The sequence below is a fragment of the Pseudorca crassidens genome, chromosome 4 (genome assembly GCF_039906515.1).
Source record: "Pseudorca crassidens isolate mPseCra1 chromosome 4, mPseCra1.hap1, whole genome shotgun sequence".
In the NCBI taxonomy this organism is placed as follows: domain Eukaryota; kingdom Metazoa; phylum Chordata; class Mammalia; order Artiodactyla; family Delphinidae; genus Pseudorca; species Pseudorca crassidens.
Genome location: NC_090299.1, coordinates 62,606,337 through 62,623,758, shown reverse-complemented (window position 1 = coordinate 62,623,758; position 17,422 = coordinate 62,606,337). Strand labels below are relative to the sequence as shown.

Here is a 17,422-nt window from a genome sequence, read left to right as displayed (position 1 = left end):
AAGAGCCCAGAAAGCAACAAGAGGAACCTCCTCTGAAGTCAACAGAACAGAAATATCTGGCCAGAAAATGCAGCTGAAAAGGCTTATTAAGCTATGTATTTTGCTGTTGGCCCAAGCAACAGCCTGCTGTTTCAGTATCCTGACAACACTGCTCCCTAAACCAGTGGCCTCCAAAATGCCTTATCAAGCAAGGCAGATGGTGCAACCCCGCAACAAACATCAAGGCTCTAAGGCAAGAACTTGAGATACAAGACCAAACTCTTTTATTAAATAAGTGTCTGCAAACCCATGTTTAAGAGTTTCCGAGGCTAGGAGAAACCAGGACTAAATGAGATCAAAATGTAACTTTGCAAAAGAGTCATCTAATCGCCATTGAATGTGGATGTGAGTTACAACCTGGACTGCAGACTAATAATGTTCAGGTCTGATTATGTCACTGCACAGGGTGTGCTGTGGCTGCCTGTCCCAGTTCTGCTCTATTAGCAACTGCCTTCACGGACAAAATGCTCTTCCAACTGCCACCATCTCCTGAAAACTTAGAAAGGGAAGGAAGGCTAAGAGGCTGGGAGTCTCAGTAATTAAATGACACCCAAACTTGTAGAGATTTTCGAAAAACTGCACTCTATCTAATTTTTTTTTTTTATAACCAACGTGTAGTACTTGTTTAACTAGAAAAATCTTTTAAAAATACCTTCAATGATCATCAATTAAAACTCAAAATTCACTGTGTTATCGTTATGCCGATGTACTATCTGCAACATTAAATTATATGACTCAGTCCAATAAGCAGCATAGTGCTGACCAAAACCCATGGTTGTGGTGAGTCACCCTGCTGTCCTGCGTCAGGCTGCTCCATCATCATTTATAACGGGGGAAATGGCCTTGCAGAGGGTGCTGCAGAGGCCTGAGGGTCGGGGAGAGAGGCCATGCATTTCAGTCCCAACACCACTGAAAAATTAGCTGTTTAACTTTTGAGGAAATCACAATTCAGCTTCCAATGGTCTACAATGAAGTGAAACAGATTTAGATGACATGGTTTGATTCTTTCTTGAATGCAGTGCTCCCGGAATAGTAATAAATATTTGATCCATATATTCAAAAGCCAGGAAAAAGGCTTAACCATAGGAAGAATCCCCTCCTATATGTTCCTCTCATTTCTTTCCCAAAAAGCATGCAATTCAGCCTGAATTCTTGATCAACTGCAAGCGCCACTTCCAGCTGCAATTTAACCTTCCTTTAAAAGTAACTGGAAAAAAAAAAAAAAGCGATAAAATGACTGCCTCTCTGGTGCACTCCTGGTTGGTTCTTGTCAAATCTTGCCTCTGTATTTAATGATTCTGTGCCCCCCATGCCACCCCAACAAAACTTACTCCATGTTTTTAGGCCATTCATGATCAGGCTCTTATTGTTGATTAGTTTTCTCAGCAATACAGGTACTGTACACACTGACACAATGCTTCCTAAATGATATTTAGCAAGTTTATTATGCTTTCACCACCAAGATAAGCATATGTTGGACTTTACAGAGCTAAGGAGAGGAATAAATTCAAACAGTAAAAATAAGAGACCACACAGGACAGAACTCTCCTGGATGAAACAAGGAAGCAGCAAATGAGGATGCTGGCAAGGGCTAGTGAACAAGGGCAAGGTGTTCTAGGTACCTTAGGAAACGCTTCCCTGCCCATTCTAGTCTGCCTGGTCACCATTTACATGGCTTTACAAAAGCTTTGCCACTGTGGCAATCTGATCTTGTCTCATCAGTCACAGTCACTATTCCTCCCAACACTCCCAAGAAGCCAGCCAGCATCCTTCCCATTTTACAACTACGCCCTGATTTTCCGTAGCTGCCATCTGCAAGAAGATGGGCCAGGGAAAGCATTAAGGTTTATGACCTACATGATGAATATAAGTGCCTTTTTACTTTTCAACAAAAACCCCCACCAACATACACATGATTATAAGCGCTGTGCTCCAAAGCTGTCATTTAGTCGATGGAACACTCAGCGATGCCATCACTATTAAATCTCTTTTAGACATCTGCTTTTAGAATCACCTTCAAGAACATACAAGAAAATGGTAGAAACACAGACTTGGAAGAAAACTTAGCATTCACTGCTCTAAACTCCCTTCACCATGGCATCCCTTTCCATAGCAGCCTCATGGGATGAGCTGTCTCTCTCAGCTTCAATACTGGGTACTGGAGAGCCCACTACACCCATAAGTAGACAATTCCAACCGCTCAACTACTCTCTTATCAAAAGGTCTTATTACTTTGTACTTGACTCTTGTTTTTGGTCAAAGATGACATATTTATATGGACAATGAACCTTATTCACCAGATTTGGTGTCTTAACTTTCAGCTCTATACAAACATCACAATAAAAGATGAAGCTCTACAATCAAGGAGGAAGTTAATTCCAAAATTGCTCTGGACAGGGCCACCGTGTACTACTTGTATAGCCTCCCTTTTAAAGAGCATGTTCGGATTTCCCAACCAAAATCCTCCTTATTTTATATCCAGGCAGCTCTCTGCACTCCAAGACCCGTGCTCTTTGCAGTATACCACCCAGGGTACATACAACTCGGCTCCTTAGCTACTTTGCAAATAATATTTATTCGTTCAAATGACTATGGAAACAGGAAATGAACAGAATCTAAACTTTCAAAGTTCATGGCTTATTTTGACACTAACATAACCCTGGGCTTCTCTGAGCATTAGTTTCCTCTTCAGGCTATACCTGCCTTCTTGAGTTGTCACCAGGATTAAATGAGTGTGTCCTTATAAAACCTTGTTATCAGTACAGGTACAGCTCAGTTAACTTGAAGTCTTGGTTCTCTATTTTTCAGGTTGCCTGCCACTCACTAAAAACGCACATAGAGTGAGGTTATGAACTTTAATGATTTAGGTAGGATCAGTTCACACCTAGTACCAGGCAAAGACTACGGTTGAGGACAAAGCAGGGGGAGAGAGAGAAAGAAGAAAACAAAAAACACTTTTCAGAGAGTTAAAGCTTACATTTGAAGGATGTCTCTCAGAAGATTTAATTTAATATAATTGGCGAGATTATCATTAAATCTCTAGAAAGTGAAAAGTACTAACTTTGCTTTGGAAAAGTAACAGGTATTTAATATGCACGTGTGTATGTATGTATGTTAGAGTACCTTGCCTTTTCTTTTTTTAAAGAATAACACGCTTATGTCTGATACGCTTCACTTTAGAGTCAGGACAAATTAAATCAACATCAGGCCTGTTAAATATAAAAAGTGGCAAACCAACCTTGCAGCTTCTGATTTTCCTTCTCCATCCTGAGGAGCAGTATCTGTTGTAGAATGGCCTTTTGCCACAGCTCTCGAAGTTCACGAGATGTCCTTTTCTTTTCCTCTGGGACAGGGCCAAAGGGTCCATCTTCACAAACTGGTTCTAGAGGAGATCGTGGGGGAAGCTCTCCCAGCTCTGAATAATCTGGGGAGGAAAAAGGGCATTTCAGAATGGTCATTTTTCTTTTTTTTCCTTTTTCTTCCTCTTTATTTTGTTTTCTTTTTTTAAGTGCAGTTGTTGTACAATATTATATAAGTTAAGGTGTATAATATAGTGATTCACAATTTTTACAATTTTTTTAAATTAATTTATTTTTTATTGGAGTATAGTTGCTTTACAGTGTTGTGTTAGTTTCTGCTCTACAGCAAAGTGAATCAGTTATACATATATATATCCCCTCTTTTTTAGATCTCCTTCCCATTTAGGTCACCACAGAGCACTGAGCAGAGTTCCCTGTGCTATACAGTAGGTTCTCATTAGTTATCTATTTTATACATATTAGTGTATATATGTCAATCCCAACCTCCCAATTCAGCCCAATCTTCCTCCCCCCCTTGGTAACCGTAAGTTTGTTTTCTAATCTGTGTGATTCACCATTTTTAAAGCTTATACTCCATTTATAGTTAATATAAAATATCGGCTATACTCCCTGTGTTGTATAATATATCCTTGTAGCTTATTTTATACATAATAGTTTGTAGCCCTATTCCTCTTCCCCCTCATTCCCCCTCCCCGCTGATAGCCACTAGTTTGTTCTCTATCTGTGCGTCTGCTTCCTTTCTGTTATATTCACTTGTTTGTTGTATTTTCTGGATTCTACATAAGTGAGATCATACAGTATTTGTCTTTCTCTGTCTGACTTATTTCACTTAGCATAATGCCCTCCAAGTCCATCTGTGTTGCTGCAAATGGCAAAAATTCATTCTTTTTTATGACTGAATAGTATTCCACTGTACACATATATACCACAGCCAGAATGGTCATTTTTCAACAAAAATTTATATTTAAACATAGTGTCTGATCAGAAAATTCTGCTTATTCAGATATTACACAATGGTATCACCAAATTTAAAAATCAGGTTTCAATATGCATTGAAAAAACTACACCTGAGCCACAAACATCAAACAAATTATACATCAAATAGTAATAAGCAAAAGTCGCATCAGCTGAGGAAATGTTCAAAGATATCTACTTTGTAAGGTATACTACTTTATCTTCTTCTGAGTTAATGAGTGTATTATTGATAACAACAGCAAGCATTCATACAGTGCTCTATACCAGACTGTTCTGAGGGTTTTATATATAATAATTTATTTAACACTCAACCACCCTAACATGTAGGTACTGTAACTATTCAGTTTTAAAGAGAAGCAAACTAAAGCACAGGAGTTCACGTGCCTTGCCCAATGCCACACAGCTGGAAAATCGTAGAGCCAGGGTTGGAACCCAAGCAGTCTGGCTTTTATGTACATTCTTAACCACTGTGTTGTATATAAGGCCAGGTGTTTTTAAAAAAGATTAAAACTTACTTAACAGCCAAGAGTAACTGTGACCATTAATAAATCCTCTACCAAGTGCTGGGCACCATGCCAGGTGTTTTATATGGACAGACTCATTTCATCCTGATGCCAACTCCAGAAGGCAAGTATTAGCCTGAAGAGAAATGGTTCAGAGAAGCCAAGTAATTTGCCCAGGGTGAGACAATGAATAAGTTCATGCTTTCTGTAGATACCCCTACAATTTAGATATGCCTACAATTCAAATGTCTCCTATGCCATCAATTTTGAAATTTCTATTTCTTAGTTGAAATCTCTTTACAGTTCAGGAATTTGTGCCTTTCCCAACTGCAGACACTCTGCTGCTGGTACAGTGTTGTATCTCACTAATACCTTATGGACACGCACAGAGACCACCCCACCGGTTCACTATGAAACTAGCGAAGTTCCCACACACAAGTGGACCTCATCTGACACAGTGCATTCTTAACACATGCCGTGAAAAGCCCCGCACAGGCAACCTGAGTCTCACAACCGCCCCACCCCGTAAGACAATACACTATCTCTTCCATTCAACATCTCCAACACAATTCCATGTTATGACTAATTTATAGAACAGTCATCACCATTGCTCTTTATCTAAAGCTGGGTTTGTTTTCCTGCTACAAAATCAAGTACAAGCTACAAAATGTTTAATTTCCTAATGTAACTTGTCCACCTTAACTCCTCTTGAAAGTACAGGACCCTTTAAACAAATGATAAGCCATTAAGAATGCCTTATAATCTCTGTAAGCATTTAAATGCTTATCATCACATTTTTATTTATGTTTATTTCATTATGACCCTGTTAAACAAATGAATTAAAATTCTACTTCTTTTGGAGGTAAGAAATAGACCGTTTATGCACGTTACAGGAGGATGCTCACGTGTAATGGTCAATATAAAAGCAAGAATTAAAATTGTCTATATTGTATGATCTCAATTTTATAAGTATAATGAGAGGCAGTACAGTTCTGTGACTAATAAGGTCAGGCTCTGGAGCCTGGCTGCCTGGTTTTTAATCGAGACTCTGCATTTATGGATTTTGTGATCTTTAGCAAGTTGCTTAATCTCTTTGTGCCTCAATTTCCCAATCTGTTAAGTGGGAATAACAGCACCTCCCTCATAGTGGTGTTATAGGAACCGAGTTAATACATACCATACAAACCACCTAAAACAGGGTCCAACACACAGTAGTACAGTGAACATTAGCTCTTATTGTTTGCTATCACATATTCACTAAGGGCACAGAAAAAAATACTGGAAGGAAATGCATCAAAATTTAGTCACTCAACATTGTAAGCTCTGAGAAGGCTAGAACCTTGCCACCTTGTCGACGGGGGTCTGTCCAACACCAAGCAGTCCCTGGCACCCAGCAGATGCTTGATAAATAATTGTTGAATAAAAGGAGAGATAGGTAGGTACTGGGATTGGTGTGCTTGCCGTTCTTCTTTGTATTTCCTGTATTTTCTAAATGTGTGATAATAAACATTTTTATAATCAAAAAATTAAAGAAAATGCAAACCTGTTCTGATTTAAATCAAAGATTAAAAAATGTTCTCTTGCAAAACACTTAGAAAACAAGTCACCCCTCACAACCTGTATACTTAGGATTACTCACTATTGAACACAATATAGTCTAAATTAATCCCTTTTGCAAAAGGAACTTTAGTCAGTATTCCTATTTAATCTTACTCTACAGCTTGAAGTCTTCTACCTGAGCCCTTTCCCTTTATTTTGTTTTTGTTTTGTTTTCTTCTTTTACCATCTTGGCTGTTGAAAGTCCGTAAACCATCACAACCACATGAGAGGTGTCAGAACCACCTCATGAGATAGGTGATGTTATCCCCTTTCTACAGCTGAAATAACTAAGGTGCAGTGAGGTTCTGTAACACGGTCAAGGTCACACCTCTGCTAAGAGTCAGAGCCACAATCTGAACCAAGGTATATTTTCCTCCAAAGTAAAAAATGCTTACCCAGTGCCTCTAACTTCCAGATGCACAAACATCACGTGGGTATCGTGCTGAAATGCAGATTTTGACTCAGTCTGAGGGGAGCCTGAGAGTCTGCATTTCCATTAAGTGCCCAGGTGATGCCACTATTGCTGGTCTCAAAACATACTCCCAACAGCGGGCTCCACATCACATTTTTACTCTTCACTCCCTCACATAACCTTAGGCACTTATTATCATGAAAGCTCTTCATTTTCTTTCGCTGTGACTGCTAGAACCCAGTCCAAATGCTGCTGTCAGCTGCCTGAATCCAGGCCTTCACACATGGTCAGAGCGCATCCCAATCTTGGTCAGGGTGCCAAGGCCCACTGCAGAATACAAAGATGGATTAGGGGCACTGGTGTTAATTTCACCTCTGAATTAACTAAATAAAGGCTAATCCACTGTAAAGGTCAGCAAATAAACCTAACAATTTACAGCAGGTTTCTCCTTCCCAGCACTACTGACGCTTTGGGCTGGCTAATTCTTTGTCATGGGGGACTGTGCTGTGCACTGTAGCATGTTTATCCGCATCCCTGGGCACTACCTACTAGATGACAATAATACCCGCCCACGCCAGCAGCGACAATCAAAAATGCCCAGACATTGCTAAATCTCCCCTGGGGAGAAGGGGGAACAAAATCATCCCCACTGAGAACCTGAATCAGAAAAAAATGCCCATCACTTACTCTCTCCTAACCCTGGGAAGGGGTAAAATATATCCCCTTTGCCCAAGTTTATTTTATGTGGTAACAATTACGGATGTTATAGTCTATAATTAACAATTTTTAAAAATATACTATCCTTTGTTCATATTAAGAGTAGCCTAGTTACAAAGTAGTTAGTGATTTACAAGAGGGGGCTAGTTAAATCTGTTTATTCTAAATGTGGCCCGGCTAATCTTATCAATGCCAAAAGACCCAGATTTGGGACAAGGCTATAGCTTTGTGATCAGTCCTCTTTCACATGTGCGTGCGCATATGTGTTTGGGGTGCAGTCTTATGAGATGTGTACTCATGTACACAGGGGGTTGAATGGAGCGGCAGGGTGAGGATTACAACGTGAAAATGTTGGACAGCTGTTGACTGAGAACCTTGTTCTAGTAATAAATATGTTCACTGTTTGAACTTGGATAATTCCTAAGCCATTTACACTAGTATTTGTTGAGTCTCTTACATGTACCCAGGATGTGATGTGCTCAGTGGTCTAAGAAAGACTTTGCTGTTTCTAATAATCTCCAGAACAACAGCGGGGCTCTGGCTTCTGTCCTCGACTTCTATTCTTGCTGAGAGGCAGCCAGCTAGGGGCTCAGGTGGAAGAACGCGCCTTAGTGCAGCAGAGGCTGAGCAGGGGCCTGCCCCAGCCCTCTTTGTAAACCTCTGTAAATGCGTACACCTTTTGGGTTCCAGTCCCTCGGGGCAAAATGTGAGAGGTGACATTCACCACCAACTGCCCCAACTGTGGGGACCACAGGCACCGACAGACAGCTTTATAAAGTCTGCAGAGCCACAAAACCAGGTTGCAGGAACAGGTCAGCCTGGGATTGGCTTTTACTATTCTGACATCTCCAGTAATGACAGGATGTAGAAGGCTTAAATTACGTAGACTCTCAGAAACAATGGCCTTCAGTGGGTTCTAAGAATTTTAAAACCAGCCATAATTCAGGGGCCCTAAGAGACAACTGTAAGAATTGTAAATTGTAAAACCAGCCATAATTCAGGGGCCCTAAGAGACAACTGCCTGCATCTAAATCACTGCTGTGACATTCTCAATCGAGTCATAAATATGACCTCTGCTGGTGTGTCAATATCGCAGATGCCGAACTGTCCTCTGACTGCTCTGTGCTGCTGTGTCCTCTCTGCACACATGTGTGTGGGGAAGAGCGTGACATCACACTGCTGGTGTGACAGGGCAGGAAGAAAAGGAACATGCACATGGCCTCACATCTGTCCAGCCTCCGGCTCTGCAAAGTCTGGAATACAGGGCTCCTTTCCTATGTTTTCACAAGACACTGATACCAAAGTGGAACTGCAGTTCTCCTCCCTTTAAACATACAGCATTAAATCACGCGTCAGGTGCCCTGTAAGAAAGAGAAGCCCCAGGAAGGAAATGAAGAGACAGATCCTTATTCTCCAATATGCCGCTTTTTTCTGTTATCCCACAACAGAGCAGGTTAAAACTCTCGCCATCCCTCCTGAAAAATCCTGGTCTCCCATGGCAGAAGAAAAAGAAAACGTTTAAAATTCTAGTTATTCTCAAACTTCTGTTTGAACGACATGAATAGACCTTGGAAACAAGAATTAAAACTGAACATTAAATCTCTGGAGAAAAGTTACCAACAGCAGGGATTAACATCTGCAGCATCTGTTGTTACCAACAGCTGAAGAAAATTTCTTAAAAAAACAAAGTAAAATGAATGTGTAGATTTAAGAAAGAAATAGGCAATCCTCGAATGAATGCCGTCAAACTGTTTACAAAGTGCAAACTTTACCTCTACTACAGCGGAACATAGATGCCAGGAGAGCAGAGATTTCTGCGGTCCCTGCCGTATCCCGTGCCTGGGAAACAGCAGAGGCACATGGAAAAGTCATAAACACACAGATTCATTTACCCGAGATCTCTCCACACTCTACTCTGACTACTTTGGATGTTTTATGGAAAATAACCCCAAAACAATAACCTTGCTATTTTTCTACAGTTGCATTATATCATGGTCTAGCTACAGGAAAACATAATTTTTAAATAATAATATTCTTTTTTTAAAAGAAATATTTCTAAGTTTTTTTCACCTGCTGCTAGAAATCCAGATATGAACACGCCACAGTCCCTCAAATTTCAAGCAGGGTGATTGGGAGAAGTACACAAGTGCTGAGAAATACAAAGAAAGTATTCTAGAAGTTCAGCAAAGAAAACGAATTTCTCCTGTGTACCAGGTCAAGGGCATAGGCCCTGGAGCCAGATACCTGCGATCAAATCCCTGCTCCACCACTCATCTAGCTACTTAACCTCAAACAGGTGGTTTGAACACCTTATACCTGTATCCTCACCTGCAAAATCTGCATTCTAGTGTCTCTCAGAGGATTAGTGTGAGCATTAATTAGGCAAACGTGGAAAAAAAGATAAGCCTGGCACATAGCAAGCATTCGATAAAATGTCAGCTATCATTCTTCTTATCAGCATCAGGTTTTAGGAACTGGTAGTTGTTCTTTAAGGACAAGTAAAATTCAGACAGGTGGAAATGACGGGCGCCATGCCTGGTAAAGGGAGCAGCATCACGGGGCATGCAGGTGAATATCAGTTATCATGCACGGACCCATTCTGCTAATGACCAGATGGTGCACGTGCAAACAGAAGAGAAGAATATGGTCAGGCCCAGACTACAGACAGCAATGACTGCCTGGTTCCTTTAGGTATTAATTAGTGGGAATCATGGAAGATTTGGGGTTTTTACAGTTTTCAAAAGAAAATGTATTTCATTTATGCATTCTTTAGCATTGGAAAGATACCCCGGTCAGCAGGGAATGGAGAGCTTGGTGGATGTGACAAGTGAAGGGCTATTATGAAACATGTGAAAAAGTGCTAGGGTTGGGGGATAAGCTCTGAAGACAGAAGAGCGAGCCTAACTCTGCCTGAGACGGGGTGCAGCGGGGTGGGGGTGGTGAGGGGATGTAATGGGGAGGCAGGCACACAAGTTTTTTTTAAGAAAACAGACAAGAAATGCAGAAACTAAAAACAGCAGCAAGAGCCCTGCAGATCTTTATCCCTATGCCCTCCCAAATTAGCCATCTGGGGTGAGTTTCCAAGGCTCAGCATGGCGAGGAGCTGTGACAACAGCTCACAGCTCGAGGGGAAGCAGGAAGGCGCAGGGCAGGGACGGGGGGTGGGGGGAAGCCCAGGGAGGAGAGCCAGACAGAGGCACGGAGAAGATGACTGAAGGGAAGGCGTACAGCGGGCGCTCCTGGGGAGCCGGGGGGGGGGGGTGTTGGGGGGGGCCGACATTGGCCCCCGCTTCCTCCCTCCCTCCGGGGCTGAGCTGGGAGTACAGGCAAGAAGCACCCCCGTGGGGGGAGGTAGTACCTGGGAAAGTCAAGGCCTACATAAGCCTGAAAAGAACCAAGAAAAGGCTGTAGACACATGAAGTTTTATTTAGTGCACTGGATAAAATTATCCTTTGAGAGGGACTTCCCTGGTGGTCCAGTGGGTAAGACTCCACCCTCCTAAAGTAGGGGGCCTGGGTTTGATCCCTGGTGGGGGAACCAGATCCCACATGCATGCTGCAACCAAGAGCCCGCATGCTGCAACTAAAGATCCCGCGCGCCACAGTGAAGACCCCTGGCAGCCAAAATAAATTTAAAAAAAAAATTATCCTTTGAAATGAATGGCATTTGTTTTCATATCTGCAAAGGGGATAATATTGTACTTTTTGGGAGGGCCGAAGGTCAGGGCTCTCGTTTCTTGATGAAAGACAATAAAACTATAACGAGGAACAAACAGTCAGCCTCAGTCGGCATACGAAATGCTGATCTTCGTCATAGTTCGATCTCCTCTATTACCACTTATAGAACCTTGAATTTCAAATTGTGGTTCCTGCAGTTTTATGAGACACGTTGAGGTGGAAAAGAGCCGCCACCACCAAAGGCCCTTGGGTCAGGGCCACCAGGACAGGTGAGGGGGTGAGTCCAGGACACAGGGGACCCCCCTGCTCACTCTCCTTCCGTCCCCTGGCCTGTGAGGGAAATCGTCAGCACCCACAGGAGCACGGAGACGCAGGGCTGAAAGGGGCACTAGAAGAGGACTCAGCTCAACCCCCCTTCCCTTCCCAATGGGGAAAGGGAGGCTCAAATAGCTCACCCCGAGCGCTTACTCTGTGCCAGGCAGCATGCTTCACAAGTAGCCACACATCTCACCCTCACCACCGCCCAGTAAGTGAGGACTGTTGTGACAGCCTCGGTGACCAAGGCCTGAGACGTGGAGCTGGTTTGCTGGTGGAGCCGGACTGGCTCATCCCAGTGCCTCGGGGCGACGGGAATGAACACAGAAGAGGGGAAGAAGGCCCTCATTCCACCTGTGCTGCCACTTAGCAACCTGGAACGCAGCATGGCCCTGCCCGCTCCGTGCCTCGGCCTCCTCATCCAGAGGCCACAGTCGAGGACAGCATCCACCTCCCACAGCTCTGATGCAGGGATTAAATGAGAACCCTTGAGAGCGCTGACAGCAGCGCTCGACCAGGGGTACTCGACCAGGGGTATGTGCTGAACTGCTCTTATCCTCATTATTCTATTTTAATCTAAACCTGGCAAAATCTTTGTGCTGTTTAGACTTCTCCACAGTCAGACTGGGGCTGGGGATAAAAAAGAAAACTGGTTTACTGAAGGACACTGGGGAAGACAGACATGTACTCTCTATGAAGAAAATAAGTGTTGTCCTGGTCACCACCTTAGTGTGTCCAGGACCTGTGGTCACAAGAGGCAGGAAGCACTGGAAGGGCCCAGCCACTCTTACAGCGGCTGGGCTGTCCTTCTGGCCTTTTTTTGTGTGGCTGACTTCCTCCTCCAGAGCTCAGCTCCAAGGTTACATCTGGGAAGTCTCCTCCTGTCACTCCCTGCCCGGCCCTTTATGCTCCCTCAGCACCGTGCAAACCTCAGCCGAGCCTCTAAGAGCCTGAGAACGGCATCCCTGGGGCTGACCATCACTGCCCTGAGCACAGACAATAACGCCAGAGCAGCTCAGAGAAGCAGGAGGTCAGGGCAGCCCTGGAGCATCTGGGAAAGGTGAAGCAGAAGGGAGAGAAGTCGAGGGGGACAGTCTAGGCGAAGGGAACAAGGAAAAACAGGCACCGAAGGAGGAAGAAACAAGTGACGCCCCCACGTGGCACACAATTCCAGGCCCAAGTGACCGGGGCTCAGCTCTTTCCGACAGTTTTATTCTCAAGTTCATGAAAAACTATTTTAAAACTTTACATAAACTTTACATACGTCTATCTATATGGAGATATGTGGATACCTGACATTTAGGTAGATACACAACGTTTTATATATAAAGCTTTATAGAACACATTACACATGAAGGTGTTGATCACCTCTCGGACCAAACAATCATTTAGTTCATCCCGAGAACAATGATGAAATGAAACCAACTTCTGTCCCCCAAGGGGACAGCTGAGTAGGCCACCATGACAGGGGTGACAGTGTGACAAGTGGCAGGACAGGAGCCCACAAGGGTGGCCAAAGTAAGTGCAGAGGGCCATGATGGAAGACCCACCTGTAGGAGAGGTGACCCTAGTCTGCCCCTTCCATGGGGAGGGGGCAAGGGGCAGCGGTGGAGGGACTGGTCACGTCGTAAGTCCTGCAGTGCACCCAGGAAGGCCACCCCCTGTGAAGGGAGGGAATTAAAACAGCCCATCGTGGTGAGTTCCTGGGGAGTTTCGAGCAGTTCCACACGACCCTGGGAAAGTGCGGGTGGGGTGAGGTGGGGGGAGAGCACGCAGAGAGTGAGAAACGAGTCTGGTCAGACAGTGAAGGCCTCCTGTGCGAGTGAAGCAAGACTGCCATCCGACAGAAGCTCTAGAGAAGAGGTGAAAAAATGACCAGTCAGTAAGTTCTGTTTCCAAGAGCCCGAGAGCGTTAACCACGTGGCGATCTGCCCCAGCTGCTACCTCAGCCCTTCGATCTCATCCACGTGGATTCTTTTTAAAGGGGTCAGACCACCCACCATGCGTCACCTACACGATTGACTCTCCATGACGACAGCTGCTGGCCAAGCCCACCCTGCTTGGACCTCGCTGTGGGTGTCGAGGGTGAGATGTCTTCCTGACCCCACTGCCCACACCAGCACATGGGATCACCATCACCAGAACCCAGGCCACGGGTTCAGTCCACGGGAGTTGTTCTCAAAGTGAGGTATGCAGAGCAGTAACATCCGTATCACCTGGTCACTTGTCAGCACTGCAAATTCTTGGCCTCGCCTTAGACCTACTAGATCACAAACTCTGGGGCGGGACCCGGTATCCTGGGTTTTCGACGATTGGAACACTTACTTTAGTATAACCTAGTAAGTTACACTATTTAGGTTTACCTTAATTGGTGGTTTCACATTATATAACACTTGGGAACAGGGATCCTTTTTAAATAAATTATTTCAAATTAATTCAGCAATGACTCCATCCATTATAGATGATCTGACCATTAAATTAAAATTTTAAATGTAACATACCTTGCTTTTCAAACACTAGCCAAATCTTGTTTTTCTCTTTGTCAAAGGCAACTGTTTAAACTAAAATTAATACCATTTCTTAAGAAATGCATTCAGAAAATGGTCCCTCCCTGCTGACCCAGATAGACTACCCACACTGTTACAGTGATAATAAATTTCCTTCCAGAAAACTTCCAGATATGAACATAAATAGTCAGAAACATAGACCTAGGAGTCACTCAACACAAACAGAAAAATACACTACTAAAAGCTAAGATCACGATTTCTCAGCTCGTGTTCTTTAACCATCTGCAGAAAAGCAACTCATCTGTTTACCGCATGGCTTCCAGGACCTCCTGGCCTCCCAGCAGGACAGGCCCAGGCACCCCACCTGCGCGCAAGGTTTGCGCGGTCTCAGGGGCTTTTCTGTGCCTCAGTTCTACTGGGCAGGTGAAAAGAAGCCTACAGAGGAAACCATCGTTCTCACCCTCAAATCCCCCTGGACCACAGCACAGGGTGTTAGGCGGGTCACAGTGCGGCCTGGTGAGAGTGACGTGGCTGCACTACGGAGCGCTGGCTTCCAAACTGTATCCCAGGATGCTCTGTTAGCAAAGGCCACACGGGGGGCCAGGAGAGAGGCGGGGGGCAGAGTGGGCTTAGCTGAGGCCACTAAAACAACATACCATCGACTGGGTGGCTTAAACAACAAACATTCATTTCTCACAGTTCTGGAGGGTTCTGGAGGGAGTCCAGAATCAGGGCACCTGCACGGTCAGGTGCTTGGGGAAGGCCCTCTCTCCGGTCTGCTGCACCCTCACATGGCAGAGAAATAACTCTGGTCTCTTCCTTCTTTTTTTTTTTTTGGTCTCCTTATCAGGAAGGAAGACACTAATCCCATCATGGAAGCTCTACACTCATGGCCTCATCTAAACTTAGTTACCTCGCCAAGGGGGTCCCACCTCCAAATACCAACACACAGGGTATTAGGGCTTCAACATATGAATTTAGGGGAGACGTAAACACTCAGTCCACAGCAGGAGCAAATGTGGTTCTAAATTACTCCTCCACTCCATTTCAGCATAGCAGGTCTGAGTTAATGTTTTACAGGGCCTCTGTAAAGTCTCCTTAAAAAAGAGGTCAGTAGCTAAGAAAAAAGTGAAAAGGTTTGAGAGCACAAGGCTTTATTATGACCTAAAGGAACAGGCTGGTCTTTTGACTCTTGGTGGATTGGCAAAATGCAGATTTTTTTTTTTTAAGGGGGAGGGGAGACCCGGAGACCAGAACAAGGGATCTGCTTGAACTTGCCATCTGTGTCATGAACGTGGCTACTGGTCTGCGTTGCCATGTGGCTTCTATTATAAGCCGGGTCCTGGACTGGACTTAGAAGTGGACTGTCACCTAGGCTACCTTTTATCCTGCTTCCTCACCTTGCCTACTTCCTTGTCAATGCAGGACCTGATCTACCCTGCTGCACGAAGCAGATCTGGAATGCTTCTTCCAACCAACAAGCTGCAGGGCACCACCTGGGCACACACTCAACAAACATGTGCTTCCAAGCCCTCAGACGATCTCGGAGTGTATGCCAGTGCCTGCTTTATGAGCCCACCTTCCAATTAAAATCGCTTGAACAACCCATAAGACGATGCAGAAAAAAAGAACAACAACTCCATAGACTCAAGACATGAGACAAACACAGGTTTTCAATATAAGATCGGAGAAAATACATTCAAGGCAAGAAAGCATTAAGGTTTTGTGAAAGAATCAAGAGTCAAGACATAGTTTCTGTCACACATTTATAATATAGATGGATAGATTTTGTGTATTTAATTTGTACTTAATACTTATAAAGCTTGGGTGGAAAAGGATCCCTTTATCCTGACAAAGTTATAACCCCCAAATCATTAAGGCTTATGCCACAAAACAGCACTGCATCAACACAAGACAATAAGAGAAATCCTCCGGGGAGTTTAAAAGGCTCTTCCCCTTGGCAGCCACAGCTTTCCAATTCAAACCTGAACTTGGCTATAGTCATACTCAGCAGTTCCCATCCTTTTTTCTCCCTCGGTATGTATCTGTCTCCCTGACTGCACTTCATGCTCCTGCATCTAGCATTAAATCCACTTTCATATCAATTCCTTGTACAGCACTCTGTGTACGACTCGGCACTCAGAATCTCTGCATGCTAATTAAATGACACACGCTAAACCTCCTTCGTCCTGTCACTGGCAGGGGATGGATCCTGTATGTTAATTTTGGACTTTCGCTGAAAACAACATATTGTCCCTGACGACAGGATGCCAAAGACTGAGGTATAGAGAGAGCCGTTCTGCGAGGCACAAGCAGCAGCCGCTGCAGCCACGGAGGCCTGAGAGCCGACTCAGGGGCAGTGGAGGAGCCAGCCGTGGAAGGAGAGAGGAGGCCGAGAGCGGCCTGCACGGCGTCCAGTCTCAGAGGGACCGGTAAGACGGTAAGATGCTGATTTTCAAGAAGGGAAGCCCTATTTTTCACCCTCCAGCTCAGGCGAGGGTTTTCAGGTATGGTGACTGGTTTTTTTCTTTCCCCATGAAAAGAGTAATATTTTAACTGATTTGCAGAGAAATTAGAGACACTAAAAATGTGAAAACAAAGAAAGAAAAAGTTACCTATAACCCCAGGTCCCAAAAATAAGTGCCCACAGGGGTCTTTGCTTGGATTTTCACTGAAGATGTAAATGTGGATTCTGGACTGTTGTCAGCACCGCACTGTCGCCGCCACCTGGGTCCACAACCACCCTTTGCAACCGTCACAATGGGGCCAGGGTCTAAAGCCCTGAGGCACGCCCAGTAGGAGCAAGACGGTGGGCTCCTGACCCCAGGCCCATGTGAAGGGGTCAGGCAGGGCGGGCACACTGAGGACTCATCTCCACAGAGGAGCATCTGAAGCCACTCAGCTAGAAATAATCAAAAATGAGAAGGTCACATCACAGTCCCGGAATCCCCAGAGAAGAGCTGGCAAAAACATTCGGTGGGAATTGCTGGGAAAGCGGAAGAAAGTGGGAATGGGAAGCAGAGGTCTCTAAAAGGGGCCTGGGGAGAGAGGAATGTGTGACTAAGGGAAAAGGTCAGAAGGAGAGTGGGAAGAAAGGTCCCAAAGGCAGGACAGGTGGTCCATGAAGGGAACAACAGTCCTGCAGTGAACTCTGACTTAGACGGGATGAACTGCTAAAAGCCCCATTACTAAGTCTGCTAACCTCCCTCCTGCCTCTCATGCATCTGTGACTAAAAAAAAACTAACCCCACCCATCCCATTACACAATGCTTATCTGGATATGATCTAAGGTCAGAATCCATGAAAGGAAGCTCACTGACTTAAAAGTTAGGAAATACTTTTGTGCTTTACTGGGGAG

General features: G+C 44.4%; 1 protein-coding gene across 9 annotated transcripts in view; it reads right to left on the bottom strand.

Moving 5' to 3' along the window:
• TBC1D1 (TBC1 domain family member 1) overlaps positions 1 to 17,422 on the bottom strand; it is a 227,292-nt gene that overhangs the window by 33,650 nt on the left and 176,220 nt on the right. For all 9 annotated transcript variants that reach the window (XR_010942955.1, XM_067735709.1, XM_067735712.1 and 6 more), the window contains one exon: positions 3,278 to 3,463. Coding sequence is in view for 8 of the 9 variants with exons in the window: in XM_067735709.1 (XP_067591810.1) it covers positions 3,278 to 3,463 (186 nt within the window). In the remaining variant the exon portion in view is untranslated. The remainder of the gene's footprint in view (positions 1 to 3,277; positions 3,464 to 17,422) is intronic.